Here is a 23,373-nt window from a genome sequence, read left to right as displayed (position 1 = left end):
TCTACTGGACCAGCACACTATAATGGAAAAAAAAAGTCCCGAATTATGCCAGCACGGCTCGCCCACTCATGGTTCTTCACGGCAAGGCTCGGCAAAACTACTCCACCATAATGGAAAAACCCTAAAATTGATACCACTACTAATTTGCAATGAAATAAAATGACAAAATGGACGAATGGAATAGAAACCAGCGAAGTGACTGTGCAGCCCTGGAAAGATTAAATCATACCCTGGTCCAGCATCCATGTGTGAGCCCTTGTGTATGTCTGTTTAGGCCCTGCATCGATTACAAATGTATGGACGATATATCAGGTGTTAAATAATATTTTACAAATGTATGATAGCGACCTGAGCTCGACCCCTGAGTTAAATCAAAGTGACAGTGGGACATGGTATGTATAAGCACATATCCCCACCACCAATAAACTAAACAGGCAGTTATTGATCTGGACCATCTCCCTTCAGTGGAGGTCCCGGAGGTTGAGAATGCAATATTAATGGATTGGGGGGAGTTGTTGTATGCCTGTGTGTGTGTGTTTATTCGTGTGTGTGTGTGTGTGTGTGTGTGTGTGTGTGTGTGTGTGTGTACGTGTATGAGAGCATGCATCCACGTTCATAGCTCACACAGGGCGACTCCATTAACCAGCGTGGCGGTCAGCAGTTTATGGTGACCAGGCTGACAGGTCAAGGGGGAGCAAAGAGGTCAAAGATTGCCATCCCCAAAAGGTCTCCAATCACCCCAGTGAATTGATTGCTTACACATCAGAAAAGCCACTGTCCGGCTTCGACTTCAAATTTAGCCCTGGATGCCAGCAGCCATATGACCCCCTCCTACATCCCCACACCCCTTCACCCACTCCCACCACCAACTTCATTCTGTCTCTGCACACTTCAACTTGAAAGTGTTTGCCAAAGACTGACTGACCACTCACTTATGCTCGACATTTTGGGAAATAAGATTATTTGCTTTGCTGATAGCATGAACAGATCTCTGTTCACTATAAGGCTACAGCCAGCAGCTAGTTAGCTTAGCTCAGTATAAGACTAATTTTCCAACATGGCTCCCTGTGAAGCAATGAAAACAGTTTTGTAGACTGTGGCAGTGCTGTTGTAGCTCACGTAAATGTCATAAACAACATGAGTGCTAGTAGTCAGATGTTTTTTAATCTTTGGACAAAACTGGGCCAACTGTTTCCCTCTATTTCCAATCTTCATGCTAACTGGCTCCTGGCTTCAACCGTTGATGTGAAAAATGTTCCTTATTCATTAAAATCCTAGACTGAGCCCATTTTAAAAGGTTATTTAGTCGTGCTGTTTGTGAGTTTAACATTTGATTTTATAATAAGTACAGGTTAAAGATTAAAGTAACAACCTGCCATGTTTCACCTACTGTAAATAAATGTCAGCTTTCCAACAAGACGTCCCTTAAAATCACACAACAGTGATTAATTATATTTTCTTTTCTAATCATCCGGTGTCTGGTAGATTGCTTCCAGCCTTCAAAACACTCATCTGCAAAACAGATGTATCTTACAGTATATTCCTGCCAGCAGCAATATTGGTTTGCTTGGCATGAACACAGAGGATGAAATGAGTTCACTGCAAAAATGAGCCCAAAAACATGTTTTAGAATAAAAGTTTTAGTCAGAATTTCCAGCAGAATTTCAAATACAAAAGTCTCAGAGAAAACATCTCAACAACAGTTTGTCATCTTATAAATTAGGCTTCTAGAAATATACAGTTGTATGTATGTACTGACTGTGGAGGTGAGTGTTGATTAGTTGAAGTAGAAAACAAGCGCAGATACAGGATCTTGTCTGTAAAGAACATTTTATACAACGCATTGTATTGGCAACTTAAATAACAGCAAATTTACAGCACATCGTGGAGTGTGTTTTACATTTCTGGTACCTTTTTGCACCACTACCAGGTATCCTCCTGAATTTGCTACATCTTTAATTTTTTAATTAAAAGATAGTCCCGAATAGGGGCTTGCACTGAAAGAGCTGAAGAAAAAAGAACTTCCTCTGACTGTATAAACATGATCATTTACCCAAAGGTGAACTGAACAATGCTGAAGGGACTGACATGATCCCTGATGACTAATTTATGTCTCAGCATGACACATTCACTTATATTTTGATTGTACCATGGTGTATAATCCAAAACCCTTTGCCTCTTTCCTCACTGCCTGCATCGTTTTTTTTAGCAGGGCTTCTGTGTCTCAGAACTCCAACATGTCATTTGGTTTATCGTAACTTTGTCTGGCTGTCACGGCTTATTACTCATGTGCCATTTGGTTTAACTTTAGGCACATCTCTTTCCAGTCTTGGCATCTTTCTCGGGTTATTTTCAATTTAGAGGTTGTGCTGTTCAGTGTTTTAGACAGCAATGAGACCTTAGCATACCTCTAGCACTCGGGGTGCCAAGTACTAGAAGTTCCAATTTGAAGCAAATAAGCAGTGTGCTTCAGTGCGGCTTGCGCCCGTCACACTGCAGCAGCACGAGCCACAACCAGCGCTTCTCCCAAGCTTCTGTTTAGCATTCCTTGCTAAAGTGGCTCAGGGGATTGAATCTCTGACAAACTTTGTTAGCATGGCTGTTGTAAATCTGGAGCAAAGCAGGAGTTTTCATAGCTTTAGGAAATGAGGGAAAGGCCTATTTTGCACAGTAAAAGCTTTGGAAACACAAGGCTTTCAGGGTATCCCTGTCTGGATTTGGTAGTTGGCTTATCAACAATGCTACTAACAGTTTTTAAGAGCTTTGGTGAGTAGCTGTTCAGTCCCAGCCAAAATTGTGGCCGGTCATTTGGTAAAATTTGAGATTGAAGGGTCTGTAGAAGTCTCTGAGCCTAAGCAGGACCTCAGAGGGGATCTGGGGATGGGGCCTGCCCTTTGACTTCCCCAGGCAGCGTGGCCTGCTGCTCCCCTCAGGCTTCTTTAGGCAGGGGAAGCCTTTGGTCTGGTTGAAGTAGAAGTGCTTGTCTGTCACCACACGTTTGAGTCCCAGGAAGTCCTGGACCCGGCCCATCTCGCCTGCTGGGTCCGTCACGAGGCGTTCGCCGCTGACAAACAGGAGGCGTGAGAGAGGGAAGAAGCGCAGCCAGTTCTCCAGGTGCTTGGCGTAGATGCCAATGCGCACGGCACTCCAGGATGTGTCGATGAGGCCTGTGGTGGCATTGCGGAAGGCCAGGTTCTGGAAGGACGGGAGCCCAGGAGATTTGGACAGAGTCTGGGTGTAATCAGAAACAGCCCGGGTCACAGGGTCACGCACCACCACGATGAGCTTGGTGTGGCGGCTCATGGAGAAGACGCGGCGAGGAGCTTCTTTGGTGATAAAGTAGCTGGGGGTCTTCTCCATGGTGATCTGACCCTCCAGAGTGCGAGGCATCAGGTTCCTGCACAAAAAAGAAGGACGGATCATTAATAAAACTCTTCTCTAAACGTTGCATGAGTTTCCACTTGATAAAAAGCCAACATATTTATGTTGTAAGCTACAAAAATAACATCTACATATTTGGAAAAAATTAATGCATTCCTTTGATTTTCTCATAACATTCCTCTGATGATGCCTCAATTGCCTTGAAGGCTTTTTGATTTTGCTTTGTAATTAGTGGGCTAAATCTGTGATTAGAGGGAGATAAACATGACATTAGCTGCTGGCATTGATGGAGTGACCATGTCAGCACAGACTGGGAGGGAGTCTGTGAGTGGCTACTGTAGGAAAACCACAAGGCTATATTAACCTCAGAAAAGTAATTTCCTCTCATCCGCTGCCTCCTCCTAAACAGTCTCATAACAGCCTGACTCTCCCTGTGCCGCTGTCCCAAAAGACTGAAATAACAGCCACATTACTGTCATACCACTGGTATTTGTAGTCTTCCAACGGGGTTGGAAAGGTTACCGTCAATGCTCCCATAGTTTTTCACTTATCTCGTTATTTTTTCCCCTTTTGCACGTGCTGCAAGCTAATCCGTATCAGATGGCAGTGCTGGGCAAGTTACTCAAAAATTCTATTCATTACATTTAACTCATTGAAAAAAGTATTATGCTAATGACTCAACAGCAAAAGTCATAAAAGTTAACTACGCTATTTGTTGCTTTTGCTATTCAGCCCAGTGCCTTTAAACAACTTCAACTCCTCAACACCCATCACATGTTCATCATCCTAAATAATGTGTCTGCCAAGCACTCTCACACTGAGTCTCATATTAAAATGATGAAAAAAAAAGAGAGTATTTTAACTACACAATGGATATTAGTGTTAAAGAATAATTCTGGCTTGTTGCAGGTAGGATCTTATTTTTGTAGTTTTCATGGAATAAATAATAAAAACACTGCAATCCCCATGAGGCCTTTTTTTTGTTGCAGTAGGCTATGACAGGGTGACGATGAGCCAGCATGCACAAGACCAGCTCCCTGAAACTGAAGCAGCTAAATGGAATTCAGCCATCAATCAATTTGTTATATACACCTGTGCTTTTCCTACTGTGACATGTCAAAATGTCTGCAGTAGAAAAGGTGTATCGCTGACATCTGGGAAAACTGAAGTAAGGCAGGGCGAGCAACCTCAAGGCGAGACAAACTTAAGAAAAGAAAAAAACACTTTCACCTCAGAATAAATCAGATTTTGTTCCACTGCCGTGTCCTCAGACCAGATGAATTAACCAGTGAGTGCACTGTTATAATTAGCGATAGAAATAAAGGCCAAAGATATTTTATTGGTAATAGAAACAGGCAAAAGTCCAAAAGTATCCTTTAACAAACAGGTTAGTCGAGTATCGTCTTTCGGTAGCCATGCGTTTGCATTCAATCCTGATTATTGCCTTTGGCGCTCTGATTGTTATTATCATCAGTGGTTGAGGTATTCTAGGCACACGTTGGCTTTCAGAGGACGGGGCTGCCCTCTTCCTCGTATTCCTCGCCCCTACTTAAATGACTCAGAGGATGAGAAGATGTAGTAGTACCTCAGAAAGTTCAACAAACCTTGACTGAAGCCTGCGTTTGACTGAGAGTCCCTATAATGTGTCAGAGCACGTTGTATATAAAACGAGGGAAATGGGAGGGAAAGGAAAACCTATTTGTCTCGTGTCCTTCATTTCATCTAAATGCTACTGTAATGCTAAAATGGAATCTAATAACCTCCGTTGTGAAAAAACATCCTGCCAATTTTCCTCTCTTAAAAAAAAAAATAAAAAAAATAAAATACAGCTCCTTTTGTTGAGTTTAAAGAGGAGATTCAAATCTCGGGCTCAGTTTGTGTTCTTGAAATCCAGGCAGTGAGGAATGCCAGTGTTGCAACTGTGAAAGATCCCCCAGCTAATTTCCACGCTTCTCCCCCCTCCCTCCTCAGCAGGCATGTGGTGATGGTTGGGTCGAAGTCTTCGTGGTTGGTCTGTAAGTGAAGGGCTTATGGGGCTCTGAGCTCTGGTGTGTGGTGATGGAGCCGACTCCTTGTTCCTCTCTCTCTGATCCAACACACACACTCAGATCCAAGTCCGGCATGTCCCCTGGCATGAAAGTACGAGGGTAACACCAAATACACAACTTATGGTATTCATAAGAAACCTCTGAGTTGCATTACAGGGCCGGGGCTAAACAAAACGGAGAAAAATACAGCAAATACCAAAGGGAGAAAAGTTTACAAAAACAGTGCTGTTTCTATGGCTAGTCTCACTATTGGGATGTATTGAAATGAGAATTTCAGGCCAAAACGTAAGCTTCAACCTATCGCTCAGAAGCCAACTTTATGAGACGGGCTTATTTCTGGTCGCCACATGACGTGAGCGGCAGTATAGCTTTTATGAATCTCGATTCCAGACAGAGGAGGCTAAACTTCTCATTTGGTTGCAAGGACAGTTTAATAACCCTGGCTCTGAGAGGAAATTCCACCCTCGGAAGCTGTTACTCTCACGTGTCATCAATCTGTGAGGTTACTTTGTGGTAATTGCGTGCAGTTTCAGTGCATCTACCCAACCTGCCTTGTTTACCTGTGTTTCCAGCTGACTCTCAAGAACCCCCGAGGGAACACGCCTGAGCAATGAAGTATTTTCAGAAGAGAAAAAAGGGAGAGTTGCATCCTTTAATCAACATATTTTTGGCTGCAGCGCTTCAATATAACTGTCATCGGAGTCTACTTCTTTTAAGATGAATTTCTCCCACTATGACTCTTGAACGCTGGTGCAAAACAGTGGCTGCTGAAATAATCCCTCTGCTCTAAAGGGACTCAAACTTGAGGGTTACTGTTGATGTGGACTGTGGATCACACAGTTGTCATGACCCTGGGAAAACGGGCATCATCTCATTTTTTTTTTTTTATCCTAAGGATATGATTAAAAACACACTACCAAAGGACATGCAAGACGCAGGACAACATGTGAGATATTTTTAGTTTTTGGATTTTTCTGTGGTTGCAGACAGCGACATCCAAAGATCCAGATCTGAAAGCAAAAAACAGCCCAGGTGCCAGTATGTTTGCACTGTTTGGTGCTCTGTGAGTGTGTCTATAGCACACATCAGTCTAATGGAAGCCATGGCGTTGCATTCGAGGCTGAGTGGGGCTTCCATTGACATCATGTTTACATTTCAGTCCACTAGCCTGTAATCACAGAACAGCCTGGCTACAACAAAAAGCCAGGAGGAGGCCACACAGCAGTGGAGCACGGGGAGGAGGGTGTGCAGATAGGAGAAGAAGAGCAAAGGAAAAGAGTGGGCAAGAGTAAATGGAAAAGGGGGCATGAGAGGTAAGAGCACAGATGGAGAGAAGAAAAACAGCAGCACGCAAAGAGGGCCGAAAACCCTCTCATTAACCTGGAATCACCGTTCAGAAGCGTCTAATCTCGTTTTCTCTCATGAAGATAAAAAAACGCAGTGTTTGTTCTCTTTATCTGATAGCAGTTGCTGCGGCCGCTGACCGCCGGCCTTTGTGTGGTTTCCAGAGAGAGTTTGGGGGAAACCTCGCGGCCTGATGTTTGTTTTCATCACACCTTTACTGTTAGCATCTGGAGCAGGAATGCAGTCAGGTTTGAAAGTACGCAGATGTGCGTTTATCTGCGCGCACGAATGCGTCCAGACGCTCTCACATTTAGCTGTGCTCTGTGTGGGTGGGCTGAGCTTTATTAGGGCCTGTTTAAAGGACTGCAGGCTAATAGGCTACTGTTTATGACCACAATATGAGGACACATGCGTGAGCTATGTATATGGACCTACGTCAGGCTCTCAATAAAAGCAACAGGAGAGGAGCAGGGGCTGCTTCGTGTGGAGGTAGGAGACAGATTATTTGAAGAGCATTTTCCATTTCTGCCCTACAAGCCAAGTTGACTGCATATTTGGTCAAAATTGAGTTAACACCAGAATCTTTTGACGTTTTTACGACATGCAAAACGATGGTGCCAGAGAAATGTAACATTTCCATGAAGACGCTACGCAGAATTTGCAGTTACTACAAAACGCAGTAAAATCCGAGCCAGACCGCACTCTGCACCCGGGCTTGGTAAACTGGGCTTGTCGACCACTTGCTGCACTCTCTGCCACAGAGAGACAGCCATGTCAAGTAAAAGGTAGCGAGTGTTCAGACAGCTACAGCTAGCTATAGTTTCTTTGCCCACCACTGGCTACTATCTGTAATTGAAAAAAAAAAAAAAAAAAATCAACTTTGGTGAGCTAGTCCTGCTAAAGTATAACTAGCCTATCTTAGCGAGCTAAAAGTTAAAAAAAAAAACTATCTCCTCTCCTCTACGCTATTTGATCTTCTTTAAAATCAGATTTTAGGTTTACCTGTAATGAGGACTAACTTACTACTCCTTCAGAGGCTCTGGTGGAGTGATTTAGAGTAAAAAAAATGACCCAGGTGATGTCATCAAAGTAATCTGGGGACAGGGGCCAAGAGGTGAGTGTATACCAGGCACATCAAGTTGTACGAAAAATGCTACTGAGTTGCATTATGGGAAATGTAGGATAAAGTCATTTGGGATTTTCACTCATACAAGGAAATGTTGAGACATTTTGTCCTCAGCTGCATATATTTTGACCTTTTCTTTCAAAAACCTGTCTCTTGAAACTCTCACAATAACTTCACAATAAATCGCTGAAAGACCAACTCGAAATCACTCATATTAATTGTTGATTAAATACATTCCTAATAATAATAATTTTTTAGGTGTAGGATGTCATCTGTGCCCATCTATTTTTGGGTAAAATGGTCTAAAAGAGCATAAAGCAAAGGCATTTTAACTTATCTAATCTCTCATGCCCCCTGAAAGCCCTCTTCTATCAACTTTACTGTTTGCACAGTTATTACTTTATGACTTCACAGGCAGGACTGCTGCCCCGAATGAAGGGTTTCACCCACTGAAGTGCTTATCAAATGTGACTGTGTGTATATCTTAAAGTAAAGAGGGCACCTGCAGGCACTGCAAACACAGCCGCTATTATCACTTTTCCAGTGGGAAGCACAAACTTCAGTCATTTTCATTTCTGTGTTTGCACACCGCCCGTCTCTCTCTGTCTGTTTCCGTGCTTTCTACTGTGACATACACTCACACGCATAAACACAACACACACACTCTAACCATGTGAACATGCCTTCCACAGGATGGATCCACATCTGGGAGCAATGAAGTCCTCAATGTGTGTGTGTGTGTGTGTGTGTGTGTACGGCGGAGATGAGGGAAGTGTTTCTGGGTTAGGAAGTTTCCCTCTTGTCCCGGGGTTCGGAGCTCTGAAAGCTGTGATCCGTACCGGCTCTGCTGGGCCAGAGGCCAGACCCCCGGACCCTCTTAATCCCCACCAGCCTGCTTTGCGTGGAAATGGACTCTTCCACCCTGAAGGTCAGAGGCAGATGGTTGTGATTCAGTGGGCGAGACCACCGGGGATCACGGGGGATCACGTACTGCAACATGTCATCATGTGCAGATTTCTCTCGCGTACATGCGACGTTTCCTCCTCTTTTCCTTCCTCTATCCCTCCGATTCTCTTTCGCTCACCTCCTCCATTTTTTCCACTTTTCCCCATTTCCCTCTTACAACTTCAAAGCGTCCACTTGGCCTCTGCTGTATCCTTCAAAGTGCGACTGTTATGAATACATTTGACATGTGTGAAGGAATTTTAAAACACATTGACATCCGCGACCACTACAGAGGGACATGCAGACAGATACAGTCTGCCTGCGTGTGTTCAAAGATCTGTAAAAGCTGCTGCGTGGAGGCAGAGGTTTGTCATTACTGACGGCAAATACAGGGCCCGAGGAGCTTCTGTGGGCTGATTAGAAGTCAGCCCGGACTGTAAGCAACTCAATAAAAGGGGAGGTAAAGTACTGCTTCTCTTTGTGTCTGTTGGAGTTGGGCCACTGCATTAGTTGGATGGCCAATATTTAGCCTTTTGTTAAATGTAACCGTCGCTTTATGAAAACAGAGAAAACTTCCTTCCTTGATCGCTTTCTTATTTTTTCAGGTTTGCAGATTTCTGGTTGCCAGAAAGGAGATTTTAAGCCTAAAGCGATTAATGATAAGTAATTGCATCTGGTTTTTGCCTTTTTTATGTGTCTAAATGCAGTTTCAGATGCTTTTCCTGTAAAGAGTAAAATTCAGGTGGAGGACTGAACAGAGTCTGAAGTGTTCACAAAATTAAAGCCTTTTTAAGACCTTAAATGCCACACAGAAAGCAATGGGACACCTTTTTCAAAGAATATTAGAAAACAATTAGGGAGAATAGGGCCAACGTCAAATTATTAGGTATGAATTTATTTACATTTCTATCACATTTCTTGAAGGTAAGTTGAATATAACAGTAATTCCTAGAAATAGAATTCATGTGGCCTGGATCAAAAAAGTATAATTTATGGCTGGAAAGAATAATAATTATTATTAAAATTTCATTGAAAATTCAATTTTTTTTTTTTTACTGCCTTCCAAGGTCTTTTTTGAGGTACTAAACTCGACGCTTTAAAGACTCGCCAAGACCTGCAGATTCTACACTGAATACTGGCACAAGATATCATCCTTCAGCTCCTTACACTTAATATCTGTTTTACATAAACCCATGCGGCTCACACCTCATGTTACTACATCTCACTTCAGCGTGTGTGTGGCGGACTATTACACACTCTGAAGGTTACCGTCTGGCTGACGCACCAGGGTGGTGAGGAGTATTTTTGCCGAGGAGGTTTGCATCACTGGGGTAGGTCGGTAGGAAAGAGCTGAAGAATGTGTCTAGCTGAGGGGAAAAATAGAGGCGTAACAGTTAATAGAGACATCACAGGGCCTGAGAGTGGTGAGTAAATCAGAAGTGGTCAGTCAGAGTTTCCTCTGAGAAACCATGCAGGGCAGCCGTAATGACAGAGGAAGATCTATGTGTGTGTGTGTGCTGCTGCTGCTGTGTGAATGTATGTGTGACTTTCAGCAAAGACACTGTAGGAACCGTCAGCATTAGCCTGCAACTGTCTGACTTCCCTCTGTGACTGATCTAACAATACTGACGTGTCTCAAAGGAACAGTTTAACATTTGCTGAAATGCACTTACTTGCTTTCTTGCTGAGAGTAAGACGTAAAGATTGATACCACAGTCATGGCTGCACGCTAAATACGTAGCTGGGGCTGATAGCTTAGCTTAGCATACAGACAGGAAATGGGGAAACAGCCAGAACACTTTAACACATTAAATCTTGTTTGTTTAATCTGCACAGTGTCAAAATGACAATTCAGCATTTTACGGGGGGGTTATGTCTGGCGCATGACCCCCATAAAACAGCATAAAACAAGATATAAAGTGTAAGGGTAATTAAAGGGCTTTAGAGGTGCTGCTAGGTGGATTTTATTACCTTTGAACAGAGCCAAGCTAGCTGTTTCCCTGCTTCCTGTGTCTGTGCTCAGCCAGCTGGCTGCTGACTGAAGCTTTCTATTACAACTATACCATACAGACACCAGAGCGGTAGAGATCCTCGCGTCTGACGCTTGGCAGCAGAACAAATGAGGTAATTTCCCACAATAATCGTGCCATTGCTTTCAACTTTGAAACAGCTTTTTTAATTAATAGGAAAATAAGTGCAGCACTGTAAGTGTAAGAACTCTGACTTCACTAACTAATAATAAGCAAGAATGTATCATCAAAACACTTCAAAATGACCGGAGAAAAGAAGAGAAATAAGGACAGGAAGGAGGAAGGCGGCGATTTTCTCCCTCTGATCGCATAACAACCTGTAATGACCTGACATGAAACCTGTTATGTGTGTTCGAATGTTTATGTATGAGTGTAATGTACGTGTCCATATGTGAGAGTGGAAGTCAACGTTTGTGTGTGTGTGTGTGTGTGTGTGTGTGTGTGTGTGTGTGTGTGTGTGTGTGTTGCTGCTGATTGCTCCCACCCCTCCTGACTTATCAAATGGGAAAATCTGCAGTCGTGTTCCTGCCGGGCCCACAGTGGCCTACTTGTTTTGCTTTATCTCTGAGCTGCCAGGGGCCTCGGGGGCCCCACCCTGCCTTCATCCGATCTCCTGAACACAGGGGTGGAGGGAGGGACGGACGAATAGATTGGGTAGATCCTGACCCCTGTGATGTCATCATGTCCTCGCCACAGATTACCGAAGTGGGCTCTTAGTAGGATGGTGTGATGAGGTGGGAATGTCAGTAAATGTCAGAAAAACGTCTTGCAGTGTTTCATGGAGTGAGCACATTAAAAAAAGTAAAAAAAGTAAAAAAAAAAAAAAAAAAAAAAAAAAGAACTGGTTGTAGGTTTATTTATATTTTAATTTTCTATTATATTAAACTGAATATCTAAGTTTTCTTAGATATCTGTCTAATTTTTTTTTTTTTGCTGCAGTATTTTCTGGCATTTTATGGAGCAAACAATGAATCAATCATTTGAGAAAACGTCACAAAAATAACTGTTAGCTGCAGCCTAAGAGCACATATTTATATCAAGATGCATTTAAAATATCAGCTATTACACTGATTGTACTGTAAGCAAGCATACTTGTAAGTATTTCTTGATTTATGTGAAATTATTACAAATATTACAACGAAGAAGTCACCATGTTTTGTAATTTACATTGAGATATAGTCCTTTTTTAACATTATTTTATTACGCCGGATGGATGGATGGATGGATGGATGGATGGATGGATGGATGGATGGATGGATGGATGGATGTTTGGTCTTCATCTCAGTCAGTCCAGTTAAAGATTAACCATGAGACAACATGTACAGACTGTAATGTTTACCCTCCTCTGAGTCTGCACCGGCGACAGAGAAAACAACCACGTTTTCACTAATTAAACAGCTTTGCTAAATGAGTACACACACATGTGCGCACACACCTCAGAAACACTGTAATTGACTCAATATGGACTTCTGCTCGACTGGCAACTCCCCAGGTCCCGACCAATAAGAACACTCGATCCTGTCCGATCCTGAAAACCCACTTCCGAGCAGTTTCAGCCTGCCACTCCTTGTGGTTTCTCAGCTCATTGTTAGCGGCGTCTTAAGCTGAAAAAGGGAAATCGCTGCTGGCAGAGTCGTGGCTTTTACAACTGGAAGCAGTCCATTCAGCGGTCTGCTATTAGTACCATCTATCAAGCTCATCAGAGTGGACTCAGGAGGCCTTGGCTACGTTTACACACACACATCAAACATGCAGGACGCAGTAGATTTGGATGGACATGAAGCGGGAGCTGGTGTTGGCGTCCAGATTTCCCCCAATCACAGTGTCTTGTTTGATGTTTCGCTTGTCCTCATATACAGCTCTTGCTCTCTGCGCCAGAGTTTCAGGCATAATTAATCTCATTTCCTCTCAAAACCAGCACAGACATCACCGACAATTAACCAATTCCTCTAAGTTGGTTAAGTCAGGCGGATGGGAGTTTTCTATGGAGCTTTTATAGCAGACAAAGGAAGGTGTGTTTCTCTGTGGGATTCTCAGGGTGGCTGCAGGTTCTCACAACCTCCACCTCCCCACCCAGGCAGTCAGACATTAAACAGAGAGAGACAGCAGTTAGAGGTCCACTGCCACACACACACACACACACACACACACACACACACACACACACACACAGTCAATAATTACCTGCCTCTCCAGACAGAGCAGTGATGGTTAACTGGGTGTGGGTTTTACTATCTGTTCCGTCTATCGAAAGCCAGCAGCCTTAACTGTGAATAAATGCATCTACCTCAGCGTGCGTCTCCTTTCCTGACAAAAACAATAAAGCAATTGACGTGAATGGAGAAAGAGAGTCGATATCATATTAACTTCAGATCCATTTTTCAATGCAAGCGGTGGAAAATGGAGCCTGAAGGCAGCATAATTAAAGGGCGATTCAAATCTCAAAATGATCATTTTGGTCATATTGTACTGCAGAGCTGAAACAATTCATTGATTAGTTGATAAGCTGATACCCAGTAAATTTTGGTAACAGCCATTCTGGTAATTGATTAATCATTTAGATCATTTTTTCTTGCAATAATGCCAAATATCCCTTTATATCATTGCACACCGGATATGTTGGGTTTTTTGACCTCACCTTGGCCTTAAAGAAATCTAACAGACATTCACTGTTTTCAGACATTTTATAAACCAAACAATTACTCAGTTGATATAACATCTCCAGTGATGATGTGAAAAGCATTCAACATATAATTCTAAAAGCTTTAAAGGGTGATTTTTAAGTCTGTCTTAAAACAACACTCACGTGCCACATGTGCTATTAAATCGTTTTTTTCTTCACTGTAGTTGATCCTCCTGTCCATACTGACCATAACGAGAGCTTAATGTAAGTGATTGGGAGTTAAGTCCACAGTTTTGTTCCACACACTTTCCATGAAACAGAAGGCGGAGGGCCCTTTGCTTCCTCATATTAACGTGTTCCCTGAGAAATCGGGCAACAAGGGAGAAAATTATCACGTTTATAACAGCCAGTTAGTGCTGAACATTTGCTACACACATCCCCATCTGTATCAGGAAGCTGTATTCCCTGTCATCAAACTGGCCTCTGTCAGTCTCAGTCGGTCCCTGTCTACTTTAGTTATAATAACTAAAACTATCTGTCTGTCAAGAAACTCTGTAAAATGAGTTTCACCCAGACTCTGACTATGGCATCGTCATAAAAATTTGAAAAAGTGTTTCATTGGACCCAAAATTAGTGACAGAGTCATCAACATTTTTTAAGCCTAAAATACCATTAATCTTACCCACGTAACTGGCATATAGGTCATGTATAGTGCAAGACGTGTGTTATAAAAACACATAAACATCGATTTTGACTTCAGTGGAACTGTGAAACTTCAGCAGTGGACATGTCAAGTCAGTATCTTTCAGTCTTTTTCATTTAAAAAAAAAAAAATCCTTGTTTGAGTTCCAGTATTATTCCTCTACTGGATCTCAGCATGGAAACGCTCTGTTGAAACACACAGAGTCGTCTTACGTTGGGAGAATTGCGTTCAGAATGTCCAGTGTGGGCAGGAGGAATGATTACACTGACCGTGAAGAGACACGCATGTGAGCTCTGCTTTAAGACAGAAAAAAATGAATCTATCCTTTAAATCAAGAACAGTCCTTCATGTTTTCATATCTGAGCATCAGTATTGCAAATATTAATTTGACAAATGACAACCTAGAAGTCAGTAGAGCAAAAAGTACATGGTAATAATAATAGATGGTAAATGCACACAGTTATTTTAGACCAGTGCACGTGTCTTACACAATCTGATGATGACATCAGTTTCCTTATCTGTTTCTTCTTATGAATAAGACAGTTTCTGCCACATGCAGAGCTTTTTTTCGACTGCATGCACACTAATCTAAAACACAAGGCAGATGACACACAGAGGAGAGAGGGAAGCAAAAAATAAAAAAAATGATGTAGAGACGAGAAGGAGCAGAAAGATGGCTGTTCTGTTGTGGTCCGTTAAACGCGGTGGCTCATCAGTCATCTCTGATCTCTGCTGTTTAACAAGGAAAGGAAGACTTTGATGAATCTTTGGCTGAGGAAGAGTAACAGCATGTCTTGAGTCTTTTACTGACACGGCACATTCTCAGTCTGACAGTCGGGACCGAAAATTTGGAAGATTAAAAAATTAAAAATCCGTCAGAGTGATGAACGACGTGAACTTTCTCTTTCTGTACTCTGGAACTGCGACTGAGGAGTTTCCTCGGTGATCCGCTCATCGTGCATCTCTCACCAGTCATGATGCCATTATTTCTGATTGGAAGAGACATGGCGTGCTGGGAGGGTAAAGGTCAGCCAATGATAAGCTGTCAAAATATTGATGACGGAGTTGGATCAGACCTTTTTTTCTCCTCATAGTAGAAATCCATACCTATTCCACACCAATTTTTCAAGTCATGTTTGATTATTTCAAATAGTTTTTCCAGCTTAATTTACATATTTTATTCATTCCGACGAGAATCTCTTTACATGTAAAGCAGCATGTGTCATGTTATGTTTATTAGTTCTGACAGACATGCTGCACAGCGCTGCTCACAGTCGTGGATACAACCAGCTTCTTTTTCCTTCCTGCACTGATGCAGCTTCAAATACTCACAAAGCACTGGACCCTGTCTTCTGCACAAGGCCGTCTTTCTTCCAGGAAGATCTATACATTTCCTATTTTTCCAAATTCTTCCATGAAAGCCTCGGTTCTTTCCCCCCAAAACCCTCTGTCAGTCTGAAAAACGCTCTCCGCAACATGCAGCTTCCAAGAATGTGAGCAGGGAGGAATTCAACCAGAGAATCCCCTGTGATTGGTAGAAGAGTCTAACAGGAAATAAAACCTGGACATTCCTGTCTAGGTAGCGCATCCAGCACTCGGCCGAATTATACAACATGCCTCTATGAGACAAAGAAACGAGTCAATAAGGAAAGAGATTTAGAGACAGGCAGAAAAAACATCGACTCAACTCTAACGGGAGCGAGAACTCGTCCTGCGGCTTTACATTACGCAGTTTGAGTGACCTGAACGAGCCAATAAATCCACTCGAGCAACACTTGGACCGCGGGGTATAAATGTCAGCGGTGGAAGGGGAGTAACAGCTCCTTGTCAACAAGATTGAATATTCAGAAGTTAATTCATTTCTGCTGCAACAGCGTGATAAAGGCAGAGAGAGCCAGATCAATAGAAAGAACCTATTTGGGGTGATCGATATCGGGAAATGACATTTATATCTGCTGGATATTTATAGTGTCAAGAAAAGGTGGAGAGATGCTGTGAGGAAGAGGGGGAGTGGATGGACTTCAGGTAGAGCTGAAGCAGTATGAGTGTATGGGAGCTCACACACATGCTCACACTCACTCACTTGCACACCATGGCTGTCTAAACCCTCATTCTCCACCACCAAACCACAGAATCGTTTCCAGCAGATGGCAAAGCCAAGGCTTTTCCACATATAAGCATTTTTTCTAAAACAATTTGCCAAATGCTTCCTTTAAGGATGTCCATGTGTTTTACTTGGTTACCAGCTGAAGACAGGGGCCAAGACTCGCTCCGAAGCTCAAAGGCACAGACAGCACTTTGAAATGAAGAGCTCTGTCAGAGAATAAATGTTTAAGTGATACTTTCCAGCCCAGTTTCAGATGATGTTGTTGGCTTCACATACAATGGTTCTGTTACAAATTGATATATGTGAGTCAGAGGGTACTTAAGATGTAATTACACTAAATTAATAATATTTTTATAACTACATATGATATCTGGAAGAATGGAAGAGCCTAGGAAGGAGGGCAGAAAAGGGGAGGAAGAAAGGAAAGTAGGAAGGAACGGGGAAGTCTGATGAGTCTGCTGATTAATCTTAAGCCACCGAGCAACATATGGTGACAGGCCAGTGTTGACATCTGTCAATCAATACTTACCACATTATTACACTAAATTAATATTTTCAGAACTGTGTGTTAAGTGACAGAAAAGAGAGGAAAGACAGAGACCAGAGCAGTGGACTCACCCCCGCAGCTCCAACTGGATGTTATTTAATACTATCGATTATAGAAATGTGGATAATTGAAACTGAAGGGTTAAGGTTTAAGTCAGTTGGGTTTGCACCACTTGGAGTGGCAGATGGAAATTTAAACTACTTATCCATGCACTTAAGCTGCTATATCAACCATTTATCCCTTACTTTTAGCTGACAATTCAAACATTCATCCATCACTATAATCTAACTCTGTATTTTAACTATTTATTCATTACATTTAGCTTATTTTAACTATCTATCCATTACTTATATCTAACTATTTCAACCATACCTAACCATATTAATTATTTATCCTTTACTTTTACCTATCATTTTATCAATTTATCCATTAATGTTAATTTTAGCTCACAAGTTCAACCTCTGATCCATTAATTTAGGCTAATTGTAATCATTCATCCATTACTTTTAGATAGCAGTTTAGACTTCTGTGCTGCTTGCTAACTAGTTTTCATGCCCTCGTAATAATAATACGTAGCTAATGTTCAGGTGATGCCAAGAAGTCGTCCAAATTAAGTACCAAAAAAACATTATTTGTAACTGCCCTTTAGACCAACACGGAGGCGTTTTATGACCTGACGTTCCGTTTGTCTGTGCCTCTCAAAACAGTTATTGTTGGAAAACATGTTGGGGAACGTCATGGTTTGGGTTAAAATTATTACTTCATTAAGATTATGGGACCTCCATCGTCATGGCTAAAGGAACAACCTTGCGGTTAGGGAGGGTTAGGTTGGGGAACTGTCCTGCTTACGGTTAAAATAAGCTGACTGTCAGAGAGAAACGAACAGAGGGCTCCGATGGTGAAGTCCATCCACCCGTCCAGCCTGAAAACATCCCTCTGTGGACTCTTTACGTGCTTTCCTCCTGACAGACAGCTCGCAACACCTACGGCCAGAACAGCGCTTTGCACGTGAATGGAGAGATGTTGTGTAACGTTGAAACAACTGATTCTGTTGTTCTTGGAAAGCCGCTCTCTGTGTTGCAGCTGATTCAATGTGGAGATATTTTTTCAATCAAATTATATTTTCGGCTTTTTTTTTACCTCAAATAAGTCGAGCTTCTCCACAATCTCTCCACACGTCCCCTGGTGACTGGATGAGTACCTTCAAGACTGGGCTACAGGGTTGCTGTCTATGCTCCGAACATTTACATCTGTATATAAAAACCCAAGTAACTTTCATTTCTTGTCTGTAAGGCGGTGAACTACACAGCCCCTGGGGACCATAAGCTTCCCCTATTGCACTAAAGGTTGAGGTGTAGCAGGAATACTGATGTGCTCCTCAGGTCGGCGCTGCGAGGTGAGGAGGCGGCTGGTTGGTGGTGTTGTCTAATGCCTCATAAGGCCTTGTTTAACTGCAACTGGGGGCCTAATCCCTCTCAGGCCGCTCTGCACGTCCCTGAGCTGTCCATGTTAATGCCTGTCCTGTCATTACACCGGTCCAATTCACACAGTGTTGACACGAGCTGTCAGCGGATTAGGACACACACGTTTCATTAGGCCTTCAAAACACAAAAAGAGAAGAAGAAGAAGAAGAAGAAAAAAAGGTGAATATGTCACGTCGGTGTTAAGAGAGTACAAGGTAAGGTCAGTTTTCCAACAACAGAGAGCAGTAAAAGGAACATGTGAAGGCCGCCAGGCTCCTCACCTTTAACCCTTTCTGGTGTTCACTTCTGTTTTGTCACCATTCAGATAACTACAGATCCTACAGCGTGTTTTTTCCTGAAGATGGCAGAAGAATTCATTTTGTGCGTCTCTGAATGCAGAGTTCTGTTAATCTACTGTCCGATCGGCGAGAAAGATCTGAAACCTGGTGAGAAAATATTAGAGGGGGCAGGGATACAAGGGTATAAAATACATTTTTTAAGATATTCTACAGCATCCTTTGCTTTAAAGGATCACTTGCTGCTGAGTATTTCCTGCTGTTGTGCGTTTGGTCTGCGAGTGCTGAGAGACATGACCCAACGGTTAACCTCTCGAACCCTCATTTTCCCCAAAGTATCCCCTTACACCTCCTGAGAATAGGACAGTAATGCTAAAAAGAAATTAATAAAGAGAAAAGAAGAAAGGACGCGTTTTGTCTGATTTCAGTTTCTCAACTGTGAGGATTTCCTGCTTTTCGTTGTCTTCTATAGTGGACTGAATTGTTGGGTTATGATTTGATGGTTGGCCAAAACAGGGAATTTGAGGATGTCACCTTTGATTCTAGGGATTGAGGGAATAATCCGCAGATTAATGAATAATTGTTTGTATCCCCCATCATTAATACAGCAGGAGGAGAGTCAGTTAGCTAAAATTTAGTTTTCTTTTTTTTTCATCCTGCATCTTCACGTCTATGTAAACCAACAATTACTCCAGTAAAACACACATGTTTGTGTTGAAACTATTTCAGGTGACTCATTTTTAAAGTCAGACTGCCTCAACAAGCTGCTGTCCACCTCACCCACAACTGCATCATCATCATCATCACCACACATGCATTGCATACAGCAGGAAAGCCCCAGCCTCTTCCTCTTCCTCTTCCTGACAATCGCTCTAAGTAATAAGAAAGGAAACCAACACTCGTGCACACACACGCTTTGATCTCTGATGTCACTTACTGCTGTTCCACCTGAGCCTCACAGTGAACAGATCATTATCCGCCTGTATTGATCTCTCCCTGCGCCTCCCGTCGCCTTCTCTCACTCCACATTTTTTCATCCACACCTCCATGTCCTCATCTCTTCTCCTTGTCTCTTTATCAAACTGTCATTTACTCCCCAGATGTTTTTTTTTTTTTCCTCATTCTTCCTCTGTAATGGTTTTCCTCTGTCCGTCCGTCCCTCTCCGTCTCTTTTTCTCTGGTCTCTGTGCTTTCAGACATCAGCCGGCCACTTAAAACATCGTTAACTTACACAAAATATTTCTCAGCCATTTCACTGATGATTTTAAACCTGGAAATTTGAATGTGTAAACTGAGATTAATGTTTCTCTACATGAAAATTTTCACTTGTCTGGTTTTCATTGGAAAAAATTAAATGGAGACTATTTCTAATTAGAGAAATATCCACCGTCAATACGGTCGTTTTGGCTGATCCTCAAGCAAACACACGACTACCTGACTGAGGGGTCATCCACACTAACACCAGCCACAGCCATAGCCCATCCTCCCCCTGTGATCAGACTGGTAGTGCGGCCCTCAGGGGACCAACATTGGACACTTAAGGAAGCAGCGTGTCAGCTCAATAAACAGCAATTTATTGGCAGGGGACTGAATACGCTGCCATCTTTGGAGGCTATCAGCAGAGCCTCTTATTGGTGCTGAGAGATATTCAGGAAGAGAGGAGCGGGACCGATCACACCAGTGTGAGATAATGCGTTTGCCTCTACAAAGACATACTTTATGTGGACTAATAAGTGGAGAGTGCATTTGAATTAGCTCTGTTTTTGTTACACCTCACTCTGCCACTAATGTTTAATTCTTTACTGTGATAAGGGAATGAGAAAATACATGATTATAAAGGATTGTGTACATTTGGCTCTTCAGGATGGCACTTTTTTTCCATTAAGGTCACAGATTGGGGATAACGCGACAGGAAAAAAGTCCTTGATGCACATGTGGCACTAAAAAGCGCTCACTTCTCAATTTGAGACCCTCATACGGTATCATTTAAAGGCCTTTTTCTAAACACGCTTTGTCTGTTTCGTCTGTTTCCAAAGAAACAAAATAAGCTCCCACACAAGCTCCACTAAAGACACTTAATGTGCAACTGCTGAAGATAAAATACACATCATGCATATTTACAAGCAGTCTGGAAGAATCCAGAGAAGAACAGGGGGACTCTTGTGAAGAGGGCTGCAGTCTACTTACACTGCATGACTGGATTTTACTCATGAAAATAAAACTGCTAGGCCTAATGCAATATCACAGGATTAATATGTTTGATCTTTTTTTTTTTTTTTTTTTAATAAATTCATCTTAAATCAAGACAAATGCATTTTTTAACATTCCAGCTAGACTTCTGCACGTGTATGTAGATCTTGCTGAAGAAAAAGAAAGTCTAAAGCTCTAATTTAAACTTCAATTATCAGGCATTTCACTTCCGACAAATGAGAGTAAGCAGCCACAACATCTCATCAGGCGTTCGGGACTTCTGACCTGAACTTTGACCCTTACAGTTCATTACTGCTGCGGTCATTCCTCCGTTTGAGGAGCGCAGGGAAACTCATGATTTTAAGTAAATATTTAATGAGTTGTTTTATCATTAAGTTAAAAAAAATTAAAGAAAGAAAGAAAAGAACGGAAAACACAGCTTACCTGTACCATTCCAGTCCCTTATCGTAGAAGCGGTCAAAGAAGTGCGGCTCAGACCCGACGGCTCTCACGTCCGGATGGATGCGCAGGAACTCGAGCAGAGCCCGAGTGCCACCTTTCTTCACCCCTATGATGATGGCCTGAGGGAACTTTTTGCTGCCGAAATTATTGGCTATAGAGATGTTGTTCGATGGAGCATCGCTGTTCGACAAGTCCGACAGCTGTTCCCGCACAAACGAGCCCTGAGACGCGTTATACGCGCCGAGCTGCTGCGACGACGCCTCATGCCCATCATTTAAGAGAATTTTGTTTTGGAAATTACTTTGTTGGTCATAAACAGGCCTGGGCAAAGAGTCGCAGTATCCGTTGAGGCAGTAAAAGAGGTAAGTGAAGAGAATGATCATGGTAAAGAAGACGGACAGCTTGGACTGCACCTTCAGGTGTCCAAAGTTGAACGCAGCTCTCCATTTACTACATCCCATGAGTCGCAATCCTGAGCATGAGGACACAACGCAGGAAACATGCCATATCAGAAGACTTCATACTATTAACTTTAAAAGTTCCTCAAACTGAGAAAGCTTTTAAAAAAACACCGCGCTCCTGCCGCAACAGCAAGTGGCGCAAAACTTGCCCTGCGCGCGTCAAAAAGCTCCACATGTTCCTCCGCTTGTGTTCTCGCCCTTTGCCTCTGTGGGAATTCTTCAGCTCGTCAGAGTATCAAATGCAGCTTGAAGATTTTTCATTAAGCAGAGGAAAAGTCCCAGCGAGCTTCGGCTGAGAGGTGACTGTGAATTTGTCCCGCAGCGCTCCGTACGTTCTGTGCGCTCCTTTGGCAGCGAGTCTATAGGAAACCCTCAACACCCCCCTCCCGTCTCACTGCCAAATCCACGCCCTGCTCATCAAACACACGCCCCTTCCATCCTCAGCCCGCACGACGCTAAAATAACAGCGAAAAAATAATTAATAGGCGCGCTGCATCCTCTCCAAGCTGACACAGAGGGAGAAACTCTCATCTCACTATTTTGAAAGCAATTTGAGAGAAATACAGTCGTTAGTTTAATTGTGTTTAATGCACTGGAGGAGGAGGAGGGAGATCTTTGGGCCATGGTGAAAATGGGATATTAGTTTTTGATTCCAGACTGAGGACGCAATTTCCCCTCATTTCCTTTTAAATCACCAAATCCAGTGCGAAGCCTTGTGCATATTTGGAGGCCTCCGAGCTCCAGGTTGATTCTGGCCCAAACTGTGCGCTCTGGACGCGGCGAGTGGCCACCTGCTGTCGGCTCGCCCTCCTGACCACACAGCCCCGTGGAGCCAGCTATGACACACACATTTAACCTTTACGCTCCTAGCCAAGAGGGACAGACAGGTGTCATCTGCTTTCTCTAGATTCTTTACCCACCCCCCCCCCCCACCCCCCGTGTGTGTGTGTGTGTGTGTGTGTGTGTGTGCTTTTGCGTAAACATGTGAGACCACAGTTAACTATAGTAAATATTAAGTGAATCGAGGCCACCTTCTACTTTTCAACTTTACTTTTCCCTTTTTTCCCACGTTCTTTTCTTTTTTGCAGCGCAGATAAATATTGTTAAATCATTAAGACCAAAACGAAATGTATAATTGATTTTTTTTTTTTTTTAGGGAAAAAAAAAGTAGCTGTCATTTGAGCCATTTGCTGAGACAGAGGTTTTGAGAACAAACTCCTTTCTGTGTCCCTGGGAACTCCACCAATTTGTTCGTGAATCTTGCCAAGAAAGCCTCAGGACACAGATTAAATTTTCAGCAGCAATGACACAGAGGGATAAAATGTCTCCTCCTTGTGATACTGGTGGAGTGGAGGTGCCGCTTGCTTTATTCCTGCAACCTGAAGATGCTCCCTGATGCTTCTCACAGTTTACAGCCGCTTCCTCTGTTGGAAACGTGCTTTCTCTGCCATCTTGGCCATTCTCTGAGTCTCCTCACTGAGTCACTGTCACAGTCTTGTGTTGTAAGCTAACACACACACACCCACACACACACACACCCACACACACGCAGGCTCCTGTACAGCTCAGTCTATTTTAGTTAACTGAGCCCATATGATCCCAGTATTTCCCATAAAATTCTCCCTCAAGTGGCTTTAAAGTTATGGT

General features: G+C 42.8%; 1 protein-coding gene across 1 annotated transcript; it reads right to left on the bottom strand.

Annotated features, from left to right (window-relative positions):
• Positions 1 to 1,646: 1,646 nt before the first annotated feature.
• LOC143339073 (heparan sulfate glucosamine 3-O-sulfotransferase 6) lies at positions 1,647 to 22,046 on the bottom strand. The gene is made up of 2 exons (XM_076760082.1): positions 21,248 to 22,046; positions 1,647 to 3,397 (listed from the first exon to the last, which is right to left on the bottom strand). The coding sequence occupies exons 1-2, from the start codon at positions 21,724 to 21,726 to the stop codon at positions 2,779 to 2,781; spliced, it is 1,098 nt and encodes a 365-aa protein (XP_076616197.1). The 5' UTR covers positions 21,727 to 22,046; the 3' UTR covers positions 1,647 to 2,778.
• Between the last annotated feature and the right edge of the window lie 1,327 nt (positions 22,047 to 23,373).

This window comes from Chaetodon auriga, chromosome 20 (genome assembly GCF_051107435.1).
Source record: "Chaetodon auriga isolate fChaAug3 chromosome 20, fChaAug3.hap1, whole genome shotgun sequence".
Classification (NCBI taxonomy): Eukaryota; Metazoa; Chordata; class Actinopteri; order Chaetodontiformes; family Chaetodontidae; genus Chaetodon; species Chaetodon auriga.
This window is presented reverse-complemented; position numbering and strand designations above follow the sequence as displayed.

Bases quoted from the DNA above. Each gene is read 5' to 3' on its own strand.
- LOC143339073 (XM_076760082.1), bottom strand. From the start codon at position 21,726: ATGGGATGTAGTAAATGGAGAGCTGCGTTCAACTTTGGACACCTGAAG. The intron at 3,398-21,247 runs GTAAGCTGTGTT...TTTTTTGTGCAG, and splicing joins AAGGGACTGGAATGGTACAG to GAACCTGATGCCTCGCACTC.